The sequence below is a fragment of the Ctenopharyngodon idella genome, chromosome 14, assembly GCF_019924925.1.
Source record: "Ctenopharyngodon idella isolate HZGC_01 chromosome 14, HZGC01, whole genome shotgun sequence".
In the NCBI taxonomy this organism is placed as follows: Eukaryota; Metazoa; Chordata; class Actinopteri; order Cypriniformes; family Xenocyprididae; genus Ctenopharyngodon; species Ctenopharyngodon idella.
In genome coordinates, this window is record NC_067233.1 from 23147896 (window position 1) to 23172965 (window position 25070).

The 25070-nt window shown below is 35.9% G+C and overlaps 1 protein-coding gene across 2 annotated transcripts; it reads left to right on the top strand.

Annotated features, from left to right (window-relative positions):
* Window positions 1-887: 887 nt before the first annotated feature.
* LOC127525731 (TBC1 domain family member 9B) lies at window positions 888-24958 on the top strand. Of its 2 annotated transcripts, XM_051918516.1 has the most exons (23): window positions 888-1145; window positions 2323-2433; window positions 5321-5439; window positions 6177-6405; window positions 7064-7322; window positions 8583-8790; window positions 8902-9081; window positions 9811-9978; window positions 10499-10649; window positions 11672-11886; window positions 12618-12735; window positions 12831-13033; window positions 13960-14042; window positions 15043-15172; window positions 15653-15751; window positions 15837-15905; window positions 16950-17190; window positions 18317-18382; window positions 18738-18809; window positions 20242-20292; window positions 20626-20685; window positions 20764-20861; window positions 21885-24958. In XM_051918516.1, the coding sequence occupies exons 1-23, from the start codon at window positions 1028-1030 to the stop codon at window positions 22524-22526; spliced, it is 3690 nt and encodes a 1229-aa protein (XP_051774476.1). In that variant the 5' UTR covers window positions 888-1027; the 3' UTR covers window positions 22527-24958. The 2 variants fall into 2 exon arrangements, with proteins under 2 accessions (XP_051774476.1, XP_051774477.1); XM_051918517.1 differs by lacking the exon at window positions 20242-20292.
* The last annotated feature ends 112 nt before the right edge of the window (window positions 24959-25070 follow it).

Sequence of the window (25070 nt, forward strand, 5' to 3'; positions counted from 1 at the left end):
ATATAATCCATACGGCTCCAGGGGGTTAATAAAGGCCTTCTGATGCGTTTTTGTAAGAAAAATATTCATATTTATAACTTTATTAACTATAATAACTAGCTTCCGGCAGATAGCCGTACGCATCGATTTGCGGCGGAAGAGTGACCGCTGACCCGACACATGACGCAATGAACCATTCACAAATTAGAAGTCTAAAACGAGAAATTTTAAAGAAAAATATCGAAGGATTTCGATATAAGAGAAGCTTGAATTTGTTGCACAGCCCTATTTGTTTAAACTGCGAGAGGCGTCTAAGCTTATGATACTCCTACATCCTGCGTCATACATCGCTTCAGAGGTTACTTAGTTGGCACAAGTAGACTTGCGCAGTATGCATACGGTCGTCTGGCAGAAGCTAGTTATTTTAGTTTATAAAGTTTTAAATATGGATATTTTTCTTACAAAAACCCATCGCTTCACTTCAAAAGGCCTTTATTAACCCCCTGGAGCCGTATGGATTATATTTATGATGGATGGATGCATTTTTGGGGGCTTCAAAACAGGCCCCCTGTTCACTACCATTATAAAGCTTGGTAGAGCCAGGATATTTTTTAAAAATATCTCAGATTGTGTTCGTCTGAAATAGTCATATATACCTAGGATGGCTTGAGAGTGAGTAAATCAATTTAAATTTTTGGTTGAACTATCCCTTTAATACTACATTTACAACTCTTTTAGTGAATAGACTAAATTATGGGTTTTCAAAATAATAAATCTGAAAAAAAGTTAAATTAAAATCATATTTGTTTGAATAGCACTTAACATAATAAATATGATTCAATATATATTTAATTATATTATTATCATCCGTAGTGGTAAAGGCTTTTATTTTGAAGTTTCATTAACGTTTTGGCTCCACGGTGGCAGGTTTCGCTCGCATTGAGTTGGGCGGCTCATGCAGACAAACATCAGCTGAGTCCTGTCCATTCTGGCATGATTAAAACTCACACATTTACCGCAGCTAGAGAGTGAACGTGTCCGGTAAGCCATGTGGATTACCCCGGAGGAGGTGTTACTGGCCAACGCGCTGTGGGTGAGCGAGCGGGCGAATCCGTATTTCATCCTGCAGAGGAGGAAGGGACACGGACGCGGAGGAGGCATCACGGGTACGAGCGAGATATTTATCTAAATATAAACCATCGCTGCCATATGCATGATTACTCATGAATAATGAAATATAGTGTACCAAGAGATTTATGCGTGCTCCTGATTCATTATAACATTAGGAAAAAATCTGTAGGTGGGTTTGTTTATGTTGCATCTCTTCATTGATGCTGACGTTGTTTGCGTCATCTGTTTATTTTTATCTGAGAAATTTATGAGATATATAGAGGTACATACACTCTTATCTTTCGTGTAACATTTACAATTATTAGTATATGGTTTAATGCCGTTTTTCTTTATTGTTCAGGAACACAGTAGTAAATAAATAACTGATGGTTGAAATTGAAGTTTAACATTTCTAGTTGCCTAATATAATATTTATTACTCACAACTTGCTCTTTTTCTGTTTGTTACCCTTCAGATATGATGATCTTTTGATATTTAATATTATCCTGAATCCTTAATATATAATATATATATATATATATATATATATATATATATATATATATATTTGAGTTTCTTGACAGAAAAAAACTCTTATCATAAATGGTTTGGGTGTCATGAGAATGAGATATATTAACTTGTATTCCCTCATGAGAAAGACATTCACATGTGTCTCCCTGGCACCTAAAACCAAACAGACAAAAACAGGCACTTTTTAAGACGAGTCCCTCACATGACAGCAGAATGACTGCATTCACCTCTGAACCTGACTATAAATTCAATTACATTAGGGAGACCTCAGCATTAACCTGTTGTTGTCTGGAAGTTGCGTCATATGGGTGTTTTAGCAAACTTCAGTGAGACTGTTATTAGTTGTGGTACGTGTTAATAACACGCTTGTGTAATATTCAGTGTTTTATGGATTGCAATAACCCTTCATTCCTTTTGAAGAAGCCAAATTATGTGTTTATCTCTCCATCAGAATCACACATTAACTGCCCATGTGACTGCTGTAAGAGGAAGTCAAGACGTGTGTGTCAAATGTCTTAAATTCCTCTGAAACTCTCTCTCTCTCACACAGTGTGTTTATCTGGCTGAATGTGTGTGTGTCAGCAATGAGAACTGAAGAAAACCACTGCGCTCAGATGGCTGTTATTGACTTAGAGGTTTTTTTCCTCCACACAGCATGTGGACGTGACCTATGACGTGTTAACTCTTATCTTTTTCTCTCAGGTTTGCTGGTGGGTACACTGGATGTTGTGTTGGACTCGAGTGCTCGTGTGGCTCCGTACAGGATTCTGCACCAGACGGGAGAGTCTCAGATCTTCTGGAACATCGCTTGTGGTCTGTATTTTAAGTCAGCATGTAATAGAAGTTGCGATAGTCTGGTCTTCCCTATTGTGACATATATATATCAGAGTGAAACTGCTTCTGGAACAAGAACAAATGTAGGGCGGGTCTTGATTTTGTCTGTGGGGAATTGATTGGATGGTTGTGGTTTGCTATTGGTGGATCTCATGTGAGTGACCGGTTGCCCCGCCCTCATCATCATAGAAGAGAAGAGATGTCGCTGCAAGAGGGAGAGGAAGTTATTCTGATTCAAGATTATGAGCTCATGAATTTAAAACAATAAGGATGTGTATGGATAAATAATTTATAATAAATACAGCAATGTACACCAAAATAGGGATGTGCATGCATGCTTGAGTACTCAGAATTGTCAGCAATGATGAAAAAGCAACACTTGCATGATTTTAGCTTTAAAACGTTTTATCAGTAATGCTTATTTAAAGAAACCAATATATTTATATAATGTTATAATATTAAATATAAATCAATATATTATTAACATATTAATAATATTACATTTTATAATTTTTTTTATTAAGTAATTAATTAAATATAATATATAAATACATATCATATATATATATATTAAAAGGTGTAAATTTGATGTTTCATCACAATACAGTCTGACATCAATTCTCTTATCCAGCAATACAAAATTTGCATATACCTCAAAACAGGCCACAATATGATTATGATTTGATTTAATTTTTGAAGCCTGCAATCAATATATTTATCTTCCTAGTTTAAATCAGTAATCATAAGTAATTAAAGCAGTTATTAAATTTTGTGCAACTTGTCCTGCACTGTTTGTGCTACAGACATATATCTAAAAATACAATTTAAAGACACTTATGTGAGATGAAATGTCCAAATGTAGATGGTCACAGACCAACATTAAAAAAGCTAGTGTTATTTTAATATCATTGATTTACTATTACAGTTTTTGTTAAAGGGGGGGTATAATGCTATTTCATGCATTCTGACTTATTTACACCGTTAAAGAGTTGGATTATAATGCTAAACATGCCCAAAGTTTCAAAACACGAGTTGGACGTATGATGGAGTATTTCTGTGCCAAAAATTCTCTTCCAAATTCTCACGAACTTTGGGGGGGGGTTTTCGAGTATGGGCCTGAGTGACGCAAACGGGGGCGGAATTTCTTGTACGGGCACTTCTCCCGGAAGGGTGCACGCGTACACGTCGACCAGAGAGAGAGCAAGAGCACGCCCATCAACGCGCGTTCGGCTTTACGGAAGTCGTCGGCAGTGCTGCACAGGTCACAGGACTTCACAAAATCAACAATGTCACCAAAGAAGCGTGTTTTTGGTTGTGAGGGAAAGATAACCTTGCTTCCCAAAGAACCCAGCGTTAAGTGGAGCTGAGAGTTTTGTTCTCACGCATTACATTGATGTACTCTCGATATTTGTCATTAAAATAACCATAGAAACTGATAGTTGCAAACACCTTTTTATTGGTTAAAATGAATGGAGAATATCTCCTGTTTTTCCGTGGCTGTTCGAGCCCTCGGGATCGGCGCTTATGGTTTCATAAACAAGGCCCAGTTCCATGCTGGATTTACAGATCGTTTGAAACTAAAAGATGGAGTAATAAGTGGTAATGATCCCGGTCATGAGTCGGAACAGCAGGTGGTGAGTAAAACTGCGTCAAATGTCTGTTTTGTTGGCAATAGGCACCTAAGTACATATAATGTAAACAATACGAACGTAGCGAATTCATAAATTCATTATTCATCATTCACTATGCGCTATATTCATTATAGTGATTCAAAAGTTATCCATGGAAAACACGATGGTGTATTGCGTGTGTTTAAATATATTTGTTTAGCAGACCATTGATAGCTTGCAGCCGATCTCTACACAAAAGCTGCGCGTGCTCGTGACAGCTCGTCACTCTGTCTCCGCTCACAACGACACGCCTCCAGGCGCTCGGCTGTTTTCGGAAAGACTCGGTACAGCGTATGTATCTTTTATAAATATGATAAAACTAAAGACTTTTCGGCGATATGAAGGATGCTATACTACTCTATAGGTACTTAAGATTAACATGAGATTGACAGAAACTGTGTGTGATACCCCCCCTTTAAAATTTTGAATTATATTTAATTTTTTATATTTTCTATTTTTGTCATTCTTTTCTTTTAAATGTCTATATAGTTTTTATTAAGTTTTTAGGTTTAGATTATTTATTTTTAGTTTTTTAGCCTTGGCAAACAGCTGGAATAAAAGAAGTTTAAGTTTTTTTTTTTTTTTTTTTTTTTTTAATATTAATTTTAAGTTCATGTTTACTTTATTTCAAGTAATGACTTTTTTTTTGTGTTATTAGTTGTTTTAGTTAGTGATAATAACCCTGGGCGGAACTGTCTCCATCAACCCAGAGTACTCAAATGATTAATCTATCAAAATGACAAAAATGCACATCTGTGAACTAGTACTGACTGTGTGTTTAGGTGATCAAGAGCTCTCAGTCTAGATAACAGTTGATTTGTCTTAGTTTCTTCAGACAAATTGATTTGTCTAGATTTGTTTAGTCAGGTGACACATGGGTTAGATAGTCTGGTAACAAAGGAAACTGTCTTGCTGTTTTCCTAAATAGTTACTCTTTGACTTCACAAGTAGTTGTTTTACCCAGGGCCATTTTGTGGCAACATCTCAGCGTTGTCTGCAGCAGCAGCAGAACAGTGATGAAAATCTGGAAAGTGACTGTGTTGTTGAGTCACACGGCCCACATTAACATTCACCGTATCTCGTATAAACCTCACTTGACCTTTTAACTGCAGCCCTGAATCTGAGTGAAATATTAAAAGCTGTGGCACGGTTAACAGAGCTGCTCTGATGGATGTGTGTGTGTGTGTGTGTCTCAGGCTCGTCTCGGAAGGAGATCACTGAACACTGGGAGTGGCTTGAGACAAATCTACTCCAGACTCTGTCGATCTTTGACAACGATGATGACATCACCACCTTCGTCAAGGGCAAAATACAGGTGGGATTTGTTTCATTTGTCAAAGTTAAGAAATATATTGGAGCTGTTGGATTAACAACAATTAATTTCTTCACAAATTATAGTTAATTAGCTTCTCAAATCTTAATCTAGGTCTAAATGTTCTATATATATATATATATATATATATAAGTACTCTACCGTTCAGGTGGTTTATTTTTTATTTTTATGAACTAATACTTATTCAGAATGGACATATTAAATTAATCAAACTTGACAGTAAAGACATTTATAATGTTCTAAATATATAAAAGATTCTATTTCAAATAAATGCTGTTCTTCTGAACTTTCTATACATCAAAGAATCCTGAAAAAATGCATCACTTTTTCTATAAAAATATGAAGCATTACAACTGTTTTCAACATTGATAATAATGATAAATGTTTCTTGAGCAGCAAATCATCATATTAGAATGATTTCTGAAGGATCATGTGACACTGAAGACTGGAGTAATGATGCTGAAAATTCAGCTTTGATCACAGGAATAAATTACATTTTACTATATATTCACATAGAAAACTGTTATTTTAATTTGGAATAACATTTCACAATTTTTACTGTATGTTTGATCAAATAAATGCAGCTTTGGTGAGCAGAAGAGTCTTATTTCAAAAAATATTACAAAATCTTACTGACTCCAAACTTTTAAACAGGTCTATCTGAATGCAAAATGATTCTTAAAACACACACGTCATCTGAAGTTTGTTTCTCTTTGCAGGGCATTATCGCTGAAGAGAATAAAAGCGGCAAACCTCAGGAAGACGAGGATCCTGGGAAGTTCCGTGAAGCCGAGCTGAAGATGCGGAAGTTGTTCGGCATGCCAGAGGAAGAGAAGCTGGTGAACTATTACCCCTGCAGCTACTGGAAGGGAAGAGTCCCACGGCAGGGCTGGATCTACCTGTCCGTCAACCACCTTTGCTTCTACTCTTTCTTGCTGGGAAAAGAGGGTGAGACACATTCAGACTTGATGCATACTTCAAAATGTACAGTGGAACTAAATTTATTATATGACAAAAGAAAATTAGAACACGACCGGCTTCTGGAACAAGTGGAAAAAGAGCAAATGTAGGGCGGGGCTTAATTTTGCTATTAGTGGATTTCATGTGAGTGACAGGTTGCCCCGCCCTCATCATCAGAGAAGAGATGTCACTGAAAGAGGGAGGGGAAGTTATTCTGATTCAAGATAACGAAGCACATGAATTAAAAAAAAAAATATGCATGGGTAAATAATTTATAATAAACACTACAATATTCAAAACTGTCCATTTTGATTTCATGGTGACTTTAAATCTATTTAAAGCACAGTGAGGAGATCTTGTTGTTAGTGGTCATTATACAAAAATAGTCAACCACAGAAGGCCAAGACCGAACAATCAGATTCAGTGTTCCAGAGAGTCATTTAGTGATGTCATTTGAGTCTTTTGAAAAGGGCTGATTCATACTGAATTAAATGTTCTTTATTTAGTGTGAAATTGTGTTAGTGCATGCTTCTTTTCTTCTGCCATGCTTAATAAAATCTGTTTGTCCCCTTTCTTGTTTTTCATTTGTTCTAACTGCATCTTCCTTCTTTCTCCTTTCTTTCTTCACCATCTCCTCTCACTGTAGTTTCACTGGTGGTGCAGTGGACGGAGGTCACGCAGTTAGACAAGAACGCCACGCTGGTTTTCCCGGAGAGCATCCGCGTGAGCACTCGTGACACCGAGCACTTCTTCTCCATGTTCCTCAACATCAACGAGACCTTCAAACTGATGGAGCAGCTGGCCAACATCGCCATGAGACAGCTGCTGGACAACGAGAGCTTCGCCGCCGATCGCTTCCTCCCCAAACCCGGCAAGACCCTAAAAAACGTCTCCGCACTCAAGCGGTAAGCAAACCGCATGACATGAGATATATATATATATATATATATATATATATATATATATATATATATATATATATATATATATATATATATATATATATATATATATTAGGGCTGTTGATTTAAATCGTTCATGTAATTAATTAGTTATGGGAATGAGTGCAAATATGAAACTGTGTGATGTAGCCTATAGATAGAATGCAGTTATATTCCCCTAAAATTCAAGATACCAGGTCAGAAATGCCCCTGAATGAGTTTTTGTCTCATATTTACATCATGATATAGTTAAGCAATATCACAGGAAAAACAAGCGCAATATCACACGAGTGATGTTTTTGTCCTGAATAAGCGTGAGTGCAAATGAGATATTGATTTTATACAACAGTTCAATAAATAAGAAGTTAATATTGTGTTATATTTTAGACACAATATTGTCTGTTTTTGCTCAGTTTTGCCAATGAAAATATTAACCGTAAAGCCATAGCAGAACTGTTGTGCGTCTCCGATCAACACACAGCGGTGTTTAGTTTTTGAATGAATCCGCGTTTTAAAGGAATCGGGTTGAACCAATGATTCAATGACTCATTCATAAAGAGAACCATTTCCTTAATTCCTGAATGAATCAGCTGTTTGAACGAATCGAATGAATAAATGACTAAATGACTTACTCATTTAGACATTTACCACCACCTAATGGCAGTTTTAGTTTCTTATTTAGAGTATTATTTCATTAAAAAATTGTTTAATATTTCCATATTAATAAAATGTACAGTTCACACAAAAATGAAAATTCTGTTATCATTTACTCACCCTCATGGCCGCTGAAGCCTAAATGTTTGTGTAATAAATTCTATATTGAATCAAATAAAAGCATTTATTTTTCTAAAGATACTTTTTGATGCTTTTGTCATTTAACAAAATAATGACTTTAATTGATCTTTTGGGGGTAATTTCTCAGCCAAATTTGATGTGCGATTAATTTGTGATCAATTAGATTAATTAATCACCACATCGTGTAATTAATTAGATTAAAAATTTTAATAACATGACAGCCCATGTGTATATTTTATTTATTTATTTATTTATTTATTTATTATGTGTGTTTTCATTTAGTTTTAGTTTTTGTGCCAAACAAATATGATTTTAAAAAATAAATCATGTAATTTGATAGTAATATAATTGAAACTTTTTTAAAGAGTCAGTATAAATAAACAGATCTTGGTTTAACTACTTTAAACTGAGCTAGTTTTCACGTTTCAGGGACTTGGATGCGCGTGCAAAGAACGAGCGGTACAGGGCGCTTTTCCGGCTCACGCAGGACGAGCGTTTGGATGGACACACCGACTGTACGCTCTGGACGCCGTTCACTAAGATGCATGTCGTCGGTCAAATGTTTGTTTCTAACAACTACATCTGCTTTGCCAGTCGAGAGGAAGATCTGTGTCAGCTTATCATTCCACTGAGAGAGGTAAACACACACACACACACACACACACACACACACACACACACACACACACACACGCTTGCACAACACACTCGCATATAGTTGTGTCACTCCCTCATTCTCTCCCTGTAGGTGACCATAGTGGAAAAAGCAGACAGCAGCAGTGTTTTGCCCAGTCCACTGTCGATCAGCACTAAAAACAAGATGACCTTCCTGTTTGCCAACCTCAAAGACCGTGACTTCCTGGTACAGCGAATTTCGGACTTCCTGCAGCGCACGCCTGACAGGCCATGTGGCCTAAACGCTCAATCCGTGAGTCAGAATTCATCAGAATTTATTATATTTTAACCTGTTCTATGACATTAAAGGTGATGTATGTAAGGAATTTGCATAGTATTTAATTTTATATGCTATTCCTTTCAAACGTTTTAGGTTGGTAAGATGAATTAATATTTTTTAAAAAAGAAGTCTCTTCTGCTTAGCAAGGCTGCAATTATTCGATCAAAAATACAGCAATATTGTGAAATATTTTTACACTTTAAAACAGCTGTTTTCTATGTGAAAAAAAAAAAAAAAAAAAAAAAAATATATATATATATATATATAATATTAGTAAATTTAATTTATTCCTGTGATTTTCAGCATCATTACTCCAGTCTTCAGTGTCACATGATCCTTCAGAAATCATTCTAATATGCTGATTTGCTGCTCAAGAAACATTTATGATTATTATGAATGTTGAAAAAAGAACTGTGATACATTTTTTTTTTTCAGGATTCTTTAATGAATAGAAAGTTCAAAAGAACAGAATTTATTTGAAATAGAATCTTTTGCAACATTATAATGTCATTCAAATGAATTGCTTCCTTGCTGAATAAAATTATTAATTTCCTTCAAAAAAAAACAAATTGTACTGACCTCAAACTTTTGAACTTATTTAGTTTTCATGCTTACAGACATTTGCCCCATTGGAGCATAACTCATTTTTACATTCTTCATTGCTGGTCTGTTGTAAACATGTCATGTGACCTCCATCTCCAGGAGAATCCCAGCCCAAGTACACCGCCATCTCTGCCCCCGTCCCCTTCTGTGCTGGGACTCGGAGAGATGCCCCAAAACCAACACTACAGCCCCAGTCTGCCCACCGCCAAGCAGGGCCTACTGCAAATCTACCAGCAGGACGTCCCGGAGGAGCTGGGGCCCAAAGTGGTGAGACACACCCCTCATGACAATCAGACCTCATGTGAAGTGGTTCAAACAATTACACATATCCTTCAGTGTCACATGATCCTTCAGAAATCATTCTAATATGATGATTTGCTGCTTAAGAAACATTTCTGATTATCATCAATATTGAAAACTACTTCATATTTTTGTGGAAACAGTGATACATTTTTTTTTTTAGGATTCTTTGATGAATAGAAAGCTTATTTGAAATATAATCTTTTGTAACATTATAAATTCTTTATGGTCTCTTTTGATCAGTTTAATGCATCCTTGCTGAATAAAAGTATTAATTTCTCTCTCAAAAAGCAAAAATCTTACTGTCCTCAAACTTTTGAACATTTGTGGAAATAGACATAAAATATTGATTTGAGTTGAAATAATTTTTATGTGAGAAGAAAGAGAGTTTGGAATATGAGTGATGTGGAACTAGCACGGCTATGTAGGACATGAGTTGCCTGGTGTTTCCTCGGTTTTGTTTTGACCTTCCTTTCTGTTCATCCAGACAAGAGAGAAGATGAAAGAGGAATCATGGAACATCCATTTCTTTGAGTATGGACGTGGAGTGTGTATGTACCGCACTTCTAAGACGAGAGAGCTGGTCCTGAACGGGATACCTGAGAGTTTGAGAGGAGAGCTGTGGCTGCTGTTCTCAGGTAATGAATCCTCCAAACACCAGGAGGCGCCGTTCAGCCAGACCACTGACAGTGCTTTTCAAGAGGCAGTCTGCTCTGTCCTCAACAGCACAGATCTCTGTAATCAAAGAGTGAATGTTTGGATTAGAATTCTAGTGTACTTACTTTATATTTTTATGTGTGCTACACAGTTGTTTTAGTATTATTATTTTCTTTACATTTTCAAATATGCTATATACAGATAAATTTATGCAAGGAATGGAATAAAGAAGTAGCCTATTTAAAGTGTAAATAGTGAATTGAGTATTGAATTTATTTTATTGCAGATTTTATTTTTATATAATTTTTTTATTTTAGATAGTTTTAGTAATTTTATGGGTTTTTTTTCCCTTCCATTTACTTTTTTCTGTTTTAGTAATTTCTGCTGAAATTTAAAAAGCATAAACAAAAATGAAAAATGTTGCCTTGGCATCTATTTGAAATAAACGTTTTTCTGTTTTCCATTTTTATTTTATTTCAGCTTTATTGCAATTAATGAAATTGAAAAAAGTTTTAGTTAACAATACCAACACTGATATTACGTTGTAACATAATTGTTTTGCTTCTTGATTCAGAATGAAATATTGTAATTTTACATTTTTAATCCAGTTTGTTAAGAAAGACATGTTAAAATTGTGTTTATTCAGGTTTATTTGCACATTGGAAATGGAAGATCAAGTCGAGCACATTGCATTATGGGATACATACAATATTCTGCTGTTTATATCCTGCACATTTCGGCAGTACATCATTAGAGAATGTATTTGTATACTGTACACAGTTAACATGCGAGTGAGAGTAGTGTGCTTGTCCAAATGTGTGTCGACTTCTTCTGCTTGTATATGTGACTGTCAAAGATTTACACATCAGTGTGAGATATCACACACTGTCAGCAGAAAAAGATCGGTGTCACTTCTTGTCATGGAGATGAATGTGGTCATGTTGATGATCTGCGGAAGCTGCTCTGCCCAGGCTTTATTTGTCCTCTTTTTCCCATTTTCCAGGTGCTCAGAACGAGATGGCCACACACCCGGGTTACTACGGCAGTTTGGTTGAGCAGGCGATGGGTAAATGTACTCTAGCGACGGAGGAGATCGAGAGAGACCTCCACCGCTCCATGCCTGAGCATCACGCCTTCCAGAACGAGATGGGCATCGCTGCGCTGAGACGAGTCCTGACGGCCTACGCTTACAGGAACCCTGGCATCGGATACTGCCAGGTACACACACACACACACACACACACACACACACACACACACACACACTAGTCTAATGTTGGATAGACATTTCAGTTGCCCCAAAAAGTGTTTGCAAACTTAAACCATTTAAGTTTTTATTGCACATTGAGAAAAATTTTGGGGGCATTTAACTGTTCATGGGGTAGATGGTAAATTAAAAGTAAAATATAATTTAAAGTAATTTTAATTGAGCATTTTTATGCTGCCACTGGGTTTTAATGTAACTGTCAGAAATTATGTAAATATATAATCAAATATAATCAATATATAATCACAATATAATATATATATAATTAAATTTATAGTTATCAGTTTACACATGTAGCAGTTCATATTGTCCTTATAAATAAGAGCATCTTTTCAGATAGGTGCTTTTGCAGCAAATTTTATTTTTTTATTTTTTATTTAACAGGGACAATGCATATTAATGAACATTGCTGTAAATGCTGCAAAAGGTTATTTTACAGATTAGCCAAATTCGCTTTGCGATGTGCCAAATCGGTCACTTGAAATAAGGCTTTTTTTTTTTTTTCATTTAATGAGAGAAATCTAGTTCTATGAGAATCTTTTGTTATTTATTGCCTTGCATTTTGATGATGATGTTTTAATCTGTGTATGTCAAGTACATTATCAGTGTCTTTCTGAAGAAAAGTGGTACGAGAGAGTCTGTTTAGCATTGTTCTGTGTCCTCTCTCTCTTTCTCTCTCCAGGCGATGAACATTGTTACGTCTGTGTTGTTGTTGTATTGTACTGAAGAGGAGGCGTTCTGGCTGCTTGTGGCTCTGTGTGAACGGATGCTGCCCGACTATTACAACACTAGAGTTGTAGGTCAGTCACGCAAATATAAGCACATGATGGCAGCTGCAACTTTCTGGTTGTATATATTTTTCACCAGTATTTTCTCTTGTATTTCTCTGTGCCAGGAGCGCTGGTGGATCAGGGCGTGTTCGAGGAGCTCACCCGCGAGTGTTTGCCGCTGTTGTACGAGCGCATGCAGGAGTTGGGCGTCATCTCTACTATCTCTCTGTCCTGGTTTCTCACTCTCTTCCTGTCCGTCATGCCTTTCGACAGCGCGGTGCTGCTGGTCGACTGCTTCTTCTACGAGGGCATTAAAGTCATTTTCCAGGTGCAAAAAAAACTTTTTTGAGTGTTTTGCATGTATACAGGATAGGCATGCACCAATATGAAAATTTTGGCCAATACCGATAACCGGTAATTCTTTATATTTGAAAGCCGATAATCGATATATTTGCCGATAAATCTAAATCCACATTTTTATATAATTTTTGAGAGCCTGATTACAAAAACAAAAGTCTCACCATTAAAAGCCATGTCCCAAACACACAATTATAATATTATGTAGCCTACATGACAGACTTGCACTGCACATGTTGCACTTAACTGTATTTTCCTTTTTGAAGTGACTCCACTCATATTTCAAGCTATTCAAAACCATAATGGTGGACAGTTTCGCATCTGAAGTGTCTCAGCTGAAGGAAATAATCCATTATTTATCGGCTTTAATATATCGGCCAGATTTTCTTATTGGGCCGATAACGATAACATAAAAAATTAACATATTTCGTCCGATACCGATATGGTGGCGATATATCGTGCATTCATAATACAGGAAATCTCTGACAATTTTTGTCACACAAAAGTCTAAAGTTTTTTATTGTTTTTTTTTTTCCCCATTAATGGATTAGTTCACTCAAAAATGAAAATTCTGTCATCATTTACTCACCTTAATGTCGTTCCAAACCCCTAAGACTTACATTCATCTTCAAAACACAAATGAAGATCTTTTTAAGAAAATCTGAGAGATTTCTGTCACTCCATTGACAGCTACGCAACTACCACTTTGACGCTTCAAAATATTCATAAAGAGGTCGTAAAAACTAACTAATCCATATAAATCATGCAGTTTAGTCCTACGGACTGTAGGAGTTTCTTAAAGTAACATTTCCCAAAGAACATGATTTTATTAGAAAGTCTCTCAAGTGATGTCTGACATGTAAATCAGGCTAACAGGTGTCTGTCACTCTTGTCCAGGTGTCATTAGCTGTGCTACATGCAAACATGGATCAGCTGCTGTCCTGTTCAGATGAGGGAGAGGCCATGACTATTCTGGGCAGGTGAGTGTGGATAATACAGCATTATGTAGTTCATTATATGTACAATATGAATAAAGAGTGATGCCAGTATTATTTTAATAGTTTTGACATTTACATAAAGCATTTCATGTTTTCTTCTTTTAAATTTCATGAATCAGTTTTAGCCTTATAAAGCCTTTCTGATGAAGTCCTTCTGTTGTCTGATTGATAGTTTATACTTTTATAGCAAGTAAAATGTCTTTTAGTATAATTGTAAACGTCCTCCTTCAGCTCATGGTTTATGGGTCTTTTTGCTCTGAAATATTTACTGATTTTTATAAAGTAAACATAAGAATAACTTTTATATTGTTAGTAATATTTCAAGATGAACACTTACTGGACTGAAGCAACTTTTTTTTTACTTGATTATCCATACATCGTTTTTTTTAGAAAATTCATGTTTAAATGTGAGTATCAAATATGATCATCAGGTTTATTTGTTCATCTCTCAATCATCATTGTATTGCATTGCATTATTTGTTTTAAAACTACAGAGCTTTGATCATAAAACTAAGTATTTAAATATCATCTTAATAAGACATTATTGGCAGATATAGAGCGACGACTGATATTTAGATGCATTTTATGTATCTGCTATACTGTTATAAAGATCTCATTGATTTACATTGATCTACAAGCATCAAAATTTCATCTTTTTGTCCATATAAATATCAGCATCTGCACAAGATTGCATATTTTTGCTCAGTTTGGTCCTCTGAATAAAATTGAACTGTTTTTCCTTCTCGAGTTTGAGCTCCATATTCTCACTATATCATACTATATGAGCCATAAAAGCCTGATGTATCAAATATGATGCTCAACAAAAACACACATATGCCAACCTTTCTTTTTAAAATGTTGCTAAAGGTTCAATAAACTGTTCCATTTAAAAAACAAAATTTATTTGCCCTTTTCTGTCTGAGCTTCATGAAGATGTTCTTAATAATGTTTGTGCTGTCATAACTGTTTCTCTGTCCTGTAGATATTTGGATAATGTTGTGAATAAGCAGACGGTTTCTCCACCCATTCCCCACCTTCATGCTCTGTTGACCAGTGGCAACAACCCTCCACCTGAGATCGACGCCTTTGAGCTCATTAAAGCATCCTATGAGGTGAAGAGACGGGGCTTAGTGCTTTGTTTTCCTGACCAATAGGGTATATGTCGAACGTCACATGACCAAACCGGAAAACTGGTCTCATTGCATTCGCTTGTCAGAGAAAGTGTTAACAGCAGTATGAGCTGACCGCATATCTATGGACTTTTAAGGTAATCAGCGAAACTACCTAGTTCACGTTGTTATAGGTGTTTTATTCTATTAAATATCTAAACGTTAGTGTGAAGAAGAAAAATGAAAAAAGCTTTTAAATATCAATCTGCATATGCGGGGGACATCAGTTATGCTCATCTTTGCTTGCTCCTTTTAAGTTATCTTGAATAAAACAGCAAATTTTTTCTTTCATGAAGCACATACAAAAGACCTAAACTGGAAGCGATCTTATCTGTTTTACAGAATACGGAAGTTAGATTGTGCATAACCCCTATGATAATGTTATTCTTTTTAACTGAGTATTTCGTTTTTGTCTAATTGCAGAAGTTTGGTAGCCTGCGTGCCGATGTCATCGAGCAGATGAGGTTCAAACAAAGGTTAAAGGTCATACAGTCACTAGAAGACACAGCCAAGAGGAGTGTGGTAAGTGTGTGTGAATCGAGAGGACATATTTCACAATTTTAGACATTTCCACATGTGATCTTGTATGTGTGTTTGTGATGTTCAGGTGAGAGCTATCATGACAGAGTCCGCTTTCACTATTGAGGAGCTGGAAGAACTCTATGTTCTGTTTAAGGTAAGATAAAACTCAGATTTTATATATTTATTTGATATTAATTATTAAAATTAATAATAAGTATTGAATATTGTGTGATTATTATTATAACATAATTTAAACAGACAGTATTTTTATACAGATATGTTTAACTGATATATTTATTTTAAAAAATCATGTGTATTCTAGAATCTTTGTCTTGTATTAATCTTAAATGTAGTTTTTTTTGTTAATTGTATGACTTTTGCTATTAAGTTTGTTGTTGCAATGAAAATATGGCATTGAAAAATTAAATAAAAATAAATATTAATATTAGTATTACATTCATTTTTATTAATTAAAATAATTTATTTATGAGTTTATTTATCTATTTATTTTGTGTATAAATGTGTTTCATTTGTGTTTTATCTGATCTGTTCTTCCAAGCACCATAATGCTCATTTTGAACTAAAGAAACCACTAGCTGTCTGTGTATTTGTGTACATTATAGTTGTTTAAGCTATAGTATAGTACATTTTAGCTTAGATCATGGAAATGGTAACATAATATAGTTTTTTTAATGGATAATTCCATTCATCCAAATGAAAGGTGCTTCTCTTTTCTTGATGTAATGTGATTGGATGATTGTTTATTTGCAGTATACAAAGTATTGGGGAAAGTTACTTTTAAAGGTAATGCATTACAATATTGCGTTACTCCCTAAAAATGTAACTAATTGCATTACTTTTTAATGCAAAAGTAATGCGAAACATTACTTTTGCATTACTTTTTTCATGGTTCATGGCTTTTTTACAACATGGGGACAGGAGAGCTGTCAATAAATGTGAAAACAAAGTTTTACTTAAACTTATATTTTGTTGTAAATTGAAAAAGTAATGCGTTACTTTACTAGTTACTTGAAAAGTAATCCAATTACGTAACTCAAGTTACTTGTAATGCATTACCCCCAACACTGTGCAGGCCTTTATAGTATATTTATACAGTACATACTGTCATACTGCCCAGCTCTAGTTATTGTCAGTGTAATTGTGTGCATGTTTATGTACTTCTGTGTGTGTGTCCCAGGCGAAACACATCATGAGTTGTTACTGGGGTGCAAGCAGCACGGCGGCGGAGCGTCACGACCCCAGCCTGCCGTATCTGGAGCAGTACCGCATCGACTGCGGGCAGTTCGTTCAGCTCTTCTCCGCTCTGGCGCCCTGGAGCTGCGGCCTTCACACCAACACGCTCTCTAGCCGACTCTTCCGCCTGCTCGACCAAAACAAAGACACTCTCATCAACTTTAAAGAGTTTGTCACCGGACTCAGTGAGTAGAAGCTTTTAGATTGGACTGAGTCAGAGTTTGATTGAAGTCAATAGTCTTTTCTCCCTTATTGATGTATATCAGAGTGAAACAGCTTCTGGAACAAGAACAAATGTAGGGCGGGGCTTGATTTTGTCCGTGGGGAATTGATTGGATGGTTGTGGTTTGCTATTAGTGGATCTCATGTGAGTGACAGGTTGCCCCGCCCTCATCATCAGAGAAGAGAAGAGATGTCATTGAAAGAGGGAGGGGAAGTTATTCTGATTCAAGATTACAAGGAACATGAATTTAAAACAATAATGATGTGCATGGATAAAAAATTAATAATAAATACTGCAATATTCCAAAAAAATAAAAATTGCCCATTTTGATTTCATGGTGACTTTAATGTGAAAGCTATTACCACTTCAGATACTGCTTCTAAAAAGGATATTTAGCTGATTTGTAAATAATCATTGATGTACTACTCATGCCTAGATATTGAGTATTCACAATAAATTAATATAAAATTTAAAAAAATTTTTTGCATCACTGCCATTACTTTCATAATACTTTCATTCTCTCAAGTTGTAAGACAATTAAGGTTTGATCTATTTTTATTTTTTATGTATCGGTTCAAAGTGTCTTTCAGTGAATTGATTTAAACTCTGATTCAGTGATTCGTTTGGGTTCTCTAAGATTTTTTAATGTTTTTGAAAGAAAAAGCATCTCTTCTGCTCACCAAAGCTGCATTTATTTGATCAAAAATACAGTAAAAACAGTAAAATTTTGAAATATTATTACAATTTAAAATATCTGTTTTCTATGTGAATATATAGTAAAATGTAATTTATTCCTGTGATCAAAGCTGAATTTTCAGCATCATTACTCCAGTCTTCAGTGTCACATGATCTTCAGAAATCATTCTAATATGATGATTTGCTGCTCGAAAAAAAACACTTGAAAAAACACTGCAACATTTTGCAACACCGTTTGGTTGCATATGATATTAGGAATATATTTATAGAAAACAGAAGGTAAAATACCTGAAAGGTATATAATTAGTCAACAACTTAAATCAAAGACAAAACTTGTATATCTGAGCTTCTCTGCATCTTCATTGCAACAGTTTTTGCTTTTTCTCTCTCAGGTGGAATGTATCATGGCGATATGACAGAAAAACTCAAACTTCTCTACAAACTCCACCTGCCTCCAGGTACGTTTACAGTCACATGAGACTTTTACTAAACAGGCCAGAGAAAGAGTGTAACAGAGAAAAACAAAAGACCTTTTTAAAGAACATTGTTAGTGTTTTTAGTGTGAAGTACAGAGGTGTGACTGACACCAGTGTACAGCACACATCAGCACAGCGTGAGGAAACCGGATCGCCGCTCTTAGCAAACACTCTCTGTGTGTGTGAAAGTGTGTGTGAGGCTAATTAAAGTGAGAAAACTAGCACGTTTTTGTTCGTTTGGACTGTGTGTGTAAAGAAGATTTGAAGAAAAGATGAGAAGGTTTGTAAAGCGGGTGTGTCTGTCACGTGCTGATCTGTTCTCTCTGTCTCTCTGAAGCGTTGTGTCCAGAGGAAGCAGAGTCGGCGCTGGAGGCCACGCAGTTCTTCACTGACGACGACACGCCACAGGGTACAAACACTGAGACACGCTTATTCCCTGAACATCAGTTCAAATCAACAGTAAAGAAATGTTCCAGGTTCAATACAAGTCAAGCTCCACAGAGAGATATTTTGCAGTTTTTCCTGCAAAAAAGCAGAAATCATCGTTACAGTGATGAGCTTACGGTGGAATATCATGGACTGTGGGGGTTTAAAGTCTCTATAAAATCAGCATCTATCTGTCTGTCTGTCTGTCTGTGTCTGTCCATTAATCTTTCTATTTCTCTATCATCTATCCATTTATCTATCCGTTTATCTATCTATTGTTATATTGGTCTATCTATCTATCTATCTATCTATCTATCTATCTATCTATCTATCTATCTATCTATCTATCTGGCTGGCTGTCTGTCTGTCATCTATCCATTTATCTATCTGTTTATCTATCTATCGTTCTATCTTTCTATCTGTCGTTCTATCCGTCTAATCTGTCATTCTATCCATCTATCTGTCATTCTATCTGTCTGTCATCTATCTATCCGTTTATCTTTCTGTTTATCTATCATCTATCCATTTATCTGTCTGTCTATCCGTCTATTCATTTGCCATTCCATCTGTCCGTCCATCTATCCATCCGTTCATCCGTCTATCTCTGTCTGTCTATAAAAAAATAATTATGTAAATTTTTTTTTTTTTTTTTTTTTGTTCACTTGATATTTATCACATTCAGATCTGTCTGTATTCTAGTACACAGCACTCATTTTTCACAATCCATCAACAAAAGCCAAATAAAATCAAACCCGTCCTTGTTTCTTGTTGTTTTATAATAATTTCTCTCTAGAATGTGTCATAAATATACAGTACAGTAGTAAAGTTGGTCGCAACTTCCATTTAATGTCGACTTTAAAAGCCAAAAATGTCACATTTTCTGTTTAGAGGTGGTACAACATGACTGGTCATTTTTCTTATTTCCTTTTTATTTCATTTATTTTGTTGCGTCATCATATCTATTGTGTCCAAGTGTCTCTGTAAGCACAATTTTTGTTTTGGAGGGATGAATTCAAATACTGCTGATGGAGCTTAATTTGTACTGATCTTGTATTTTATTCCTTTAACACTATCTGAGATAATATTCAATTTATTTAAATGTTGACAAATTTAATTGTTCCGAGTTATATGACTTTCTTTTAGTTCTATGAATATTATTATTTTTAATGTGCATGTTTTGTCTGTTCTGATCTGTCTTGCATGTATCTGTTGATGGTTCGCTCCAGGTTTACTGATTGATAACTAATTATTAATATTCTGCACTCTCATTTTCCTCATTTGTTGTCTTCCTTATCCCCCTGCTCTCTTTTAAACTCTAACATTTTCTTTCTTTCTTTCTTTCTTTCTTTCTTTCTTTCTTTCTTTCTTTCTTTCTTTCTTTCTTTCTTTCTTTCCCTCTCATTTGATCACTCCAGATCCTCCCTTCCTGTCTCATCTGGACTTCCTGGCACAGGAAGTGACCTCAGGTTTGTGTCTGTTCGTCATCTCGAGTGTGTTTTCTCTCTCTGATGGTGTTTTTGGGCATCAGTACAGATGAGATTTTTTTTTTTTTTCACTAACCGCCTCCTCTGTCGGTTTTGGTGTTTTCAAGTCTGTATCATTTCACCCTCTCACTTTCACATGGCATTATCTTACCTTTGTGGTGTGTGTTTTTTTTTATTTTTATTTTTTTTTTTTATACAATATAAAATCATGGTTTTTATTTCATGAATCCTTTCTGGTGGACATTTTTAAATGGGTAATGGCTAAATGTCATTATCATGTAAGTGTTTATTAATGCAGCATTAATATGTTAATAGGAGAGGAGCTGAAAGAGTCAGGAGACACATCAGCGGCCGGAGACACCGATGACAGAAAAGGTGCACTGATAATACTTGCCTTTTCATGGTCATTGTTTTATTGGCAGTGTCTCATTGCAGCTCATGTGTGTTTTTCAGAGGAGAAGCCAAAGGACTATAAGTACTATCTGAGAATGTGGGCCAAAGAAAAAGAGCCAAAGAAAGAGAGTATCAAAGATCTGCCCCGGATGAATCAGGTGACCAATATTCATATTCATTTGACCACTTAACATGTTTGCATGAAGGCATGATTATTTACATTTGCATGTAAACGTAGCTATTGACACGTAAAATTTGATCATGAACGTGCAGTTGGGCTGTTTTCAGACTTTGAGATGAAAAAGAAAAATATGTAAACAAAAATATGGAGAAATGTGTGCCATTATCCAGTTTAAAGACTTGTATAATAAGCTTTTTAATGTTTTGAGACCCAATGATATGTTAATAACCGTTAATAACCGTTGATTAACAATTACAATTATAATATTTCGAAATTAACCTCTTATTTTTCTCTTAAAGCGCCCCTATTATCTTATTTTAAATGTTTTGAAGTCTCCTACAATATTTTTAAATTAGGTTTAATTTTCTCATATCCATTGCAGCATCAGCTCTTTTCTTATGTCTCAAACGTTCGATCAAGGATTCGGTCTCTGTAAGCCCCGCCTTTCTGAGAGCTGCTCTGCTCTGATTGGTCAGATGGCCCAGTCTGTTGTGACTGGTCAGCTGCTTATATGAATTTCAGCTAACAATGGTGTCAGTTTTACCATATCAATCTCATCCTTTTAGAAGAGCATCAAAGTGGATCTTCCAGTCTCAGCTACGACTATACAATGTTTAAGTGCGGGTCAAAATGCAAATTTGTCACAAACCTACATAGGTCATGACCTACATACATGATGACTCATTTCAGACAGTTCAGAATCGATTCTCTCTTTAGGGAGAAAAAACATTCATCTGCACTTTGATCTTTGAAACTTTGCAGACCTTTTACATTCACAAACAGCTATAAAACACTACATGAAAGGTAATATCTAAAAAAGCATAATAGTGGGCACTTTAAATCATTTTAATAATTATATTTGACTATATCTTATATTTACATTCACATCAAATCAGTATTAAAAGTAGCAACCTTGTACTACAGTGTTTGACCTCTTAAAATGGCCTTGACATGAACATGAGTGACTACAACACATTTTCATGTGTTCATACTTTTCCAGGAGCAGTTCATTGAGATGTGTAAGACTCTCTACAACATGTTCAGCGAAGATCCCATGGAGCAGGAGCTGTATCACGGCATTGCTACGGTGGCGAGTCTCCTGCTGCGCATCGGAGAAGTGGGCAAGAAATTCACCAACAACGGCGGAAAGAAAGCCGAGGCCCTGCTGCCCTCCACCATTGACGCTCTGCAGCCAGAGAGGGATGACTCGTCCGGAGAGGGAGGATCAGGACAGTCCCTGGTCTCCAAGGCCCTGGCGGAGGCGCAGCTAGAGACGCCACCTCCCACGGCGGCTGGCTCCGATGAAGACGCCAAAGACGACACGTCTGTTTCGTCCTACTCCGTGGTGAGTGCCGGTTCGCTGCAGTGCGAGGACATCGCCGACGACACCGTGCTGATTGGCTGCATGAGCGGAGTGGGCGGAGATGGAGTGGATCGGAGGCGGGGCAGCGCGCCGGATGCCGATTGGTCGATCACATTCGAGCAGGTTTTAGCATCATTCCTGACGGAAACATCGCTGGTTGACTACTTCGAGAAGAAACACGACATCCAGAGCAAAATAGCGGCGTGCAAATTGCTGAGAGCGGTGGAAAGACAGACCAGTTCATCAAGCGATCATGATTTCTCTCTGACCACACAATGATTACACTCATACAGACATGCATGAACACACAAACACACACATACAGATGCAAAACAAGCATATGTGTATGTATGTCCGGATGCTGTCTATAGGAGTTTGATACTTCTGTGTCATAGTCTACAAATGATGTTTAAAAGAGGTTTTAGATGACCACGTTCCATCCTAGTGTCCCGTTTTGCTGGGTTTCATCATTTGAACGCGTGAACTTGCAGGTCTGGAATGGAGGATTATGGGATATGGCCCACACAAATCTAAATATATCTATAGGAACTGTGTATATTATACTGCTTCGGCTCATTATACAGATTAACGAATGAAACGTCACACTAAATATTTGATTTGCACACTCGTCTTGAGTCCCAGGTAGGAATGAGAGTGATTATCTCACACTAAAAGTGTACATCACTAATGCTTTCTTGCACGTGTGCTATAGCAGGATATATATCGGTGTGTTTGGCGGTAAGAAGTGTCCTTTAGGTGATGAAGCGTCTGCCTCATAATGCTCTGCTTTAACTCTTCAGATTCACTTTAACACCTCGGATGGAAACAGTTGTTCACTCTGCACTCAGCTTTGGTTCAAAGCCGTGTTTCTGTGTGTTAAAAATCAGATTTAGTGTTTCTAAGTAGGTCATTGCCTTGCTTAAAAGACTCTTACCGTTGGTTGAGGACAGCGTTGCACATGTTTGTTGTGGTGTTGCGAGGATGTCGTCATTGTTCAGATGTTTATTTGCCAGAAGCTACACAAACATTACAGCGCTGACTCGTCTTAGTCGTCCAAACCGTAATGATAGGTACAGTAAAAAATGTAGCAGATTAATTTAGCACTATAATGGCCTTTACCACGTAAAGCAAGACTTGTTTCTCGTTTATTCGCCACAATATTTTCTGCTGTCAGGCCAAAGCAAGTACAATCATTGGGCTTCATTCATGAAAATCAAGCAGAATGAATTTGTGTAAATCACCCATAATTTGTATGCAAATTGTAACATTGAAATTAAAAAAACCTTCGTAAATTGGAATGCACAAAAACATTTATGCAGCCATATCTGAGTAAACTGTTGCATAAAGTTTGTAAAACAGTAAATTTATGTAAATTGATGCACTAAATTAAAATTATGTAAATTGTATTAAATCATTTTACAAGTGATTTTAAGGCATCCCGTGTTGAATTAAAAGAAAACATTCAGTATGCTTTACATGATATTCATATTAAATTGTATTAAAATTAATTGATACATTGAATTTAGTTAAACCATTCTTATATAAATCATAGCATTAAATAAAATAAGTTAACAGATTTTTTTTCCTCCGTAAAAATTCCATAAAATCTTTAAAATGGTTTATGATTGATTTACAGAAATTAGTTTTGCTTGTGTGTTTTATAAATAAAGCCCTGTTACATTTATTTTGGAAAATGCAGTAAAAGTTGCGAACTATATTTCCGTTTCTTGATCGCTATGCTTCCTTTTAATCAAATGAAGAACTCTGTAACCTTTGGCCTGGAGATTTCTAGAACTCTCAGCCATAACATTAAGTTCTAGAACTAGGTTCATGATTAAAAAGAACTTACACTGAGATGAATCTAGAACCTGTTGTTTAAAGACAGACTTGTCATTTTCATCCTGATCTCAAATCACATGACTGAAAGAATCTGGAAGCTTGCATTTAATCAGATGTAATCGAGCTTCTCAACCTGTAAATAGTCACACATCACGTTCTAATATCAGAAGTTTTAACGTCAAATCGTTTGCAGTGATCGTTCTTGTTTGTTTTCAGTCATGTATCGCTTTGCTTTTGTTTGTCCCGTTTCTATTCTATATTTGTGGTTTTTAACAATTGCTTTTGTACTTTAGTGAATTAGCTTTAAATTAAGCCTGTTCAGCTCCATAACGAACAAATCCCGAAAGGCTTCAGTGTTAATTTTGTTTAAAGAGCTTTAAAATATGAACGTGATATAAACCTGTCCGAATTCTGAAAACAAGATTCGAACCAAAAGAAATGATAGATTTTAAATTAACGATGAGGCATTAAAATATATCAAATGTTTTTAAAATTGCTCTGCAGATGTTGGTGGTACGGCCCATTTCCACATCTCCGTTATGAAACGCACTTTTGTCATTTACAGTGAATCTGAATGTGAATGAATCTCCCCTGACCTCTGTCTAACTGTGAAAATAACTCTGGCTTCACTTCACTGTGTTTCTAATTAACTATGTTAATTAATGCATAAACTAACACTGTTTCCAGTTTCATCATTCATTTCGCAAAAGGAGTGAATTCTTGTTCTCTTGGTGGAGTTTCTCCTTCTATAAGCTTCTGTCTGTGACCTGCAGTTATTATCTGATGTCCACTCATTTAAAAGTTGTTTCAAAACTTATTGTCATTAAACCAGTATTGTGTAATATTATGTAATAAAAATCAAGTTATGGAAAGCCTGAGCGTATTTAGTTTTCATGCACATCCACTTAAAGTTAGCCCTACACTATTTAACTTTTGGCCCTCTAGTGGTTAAAAAACAAAACTGCATGCATTTTGCGGAAGAAC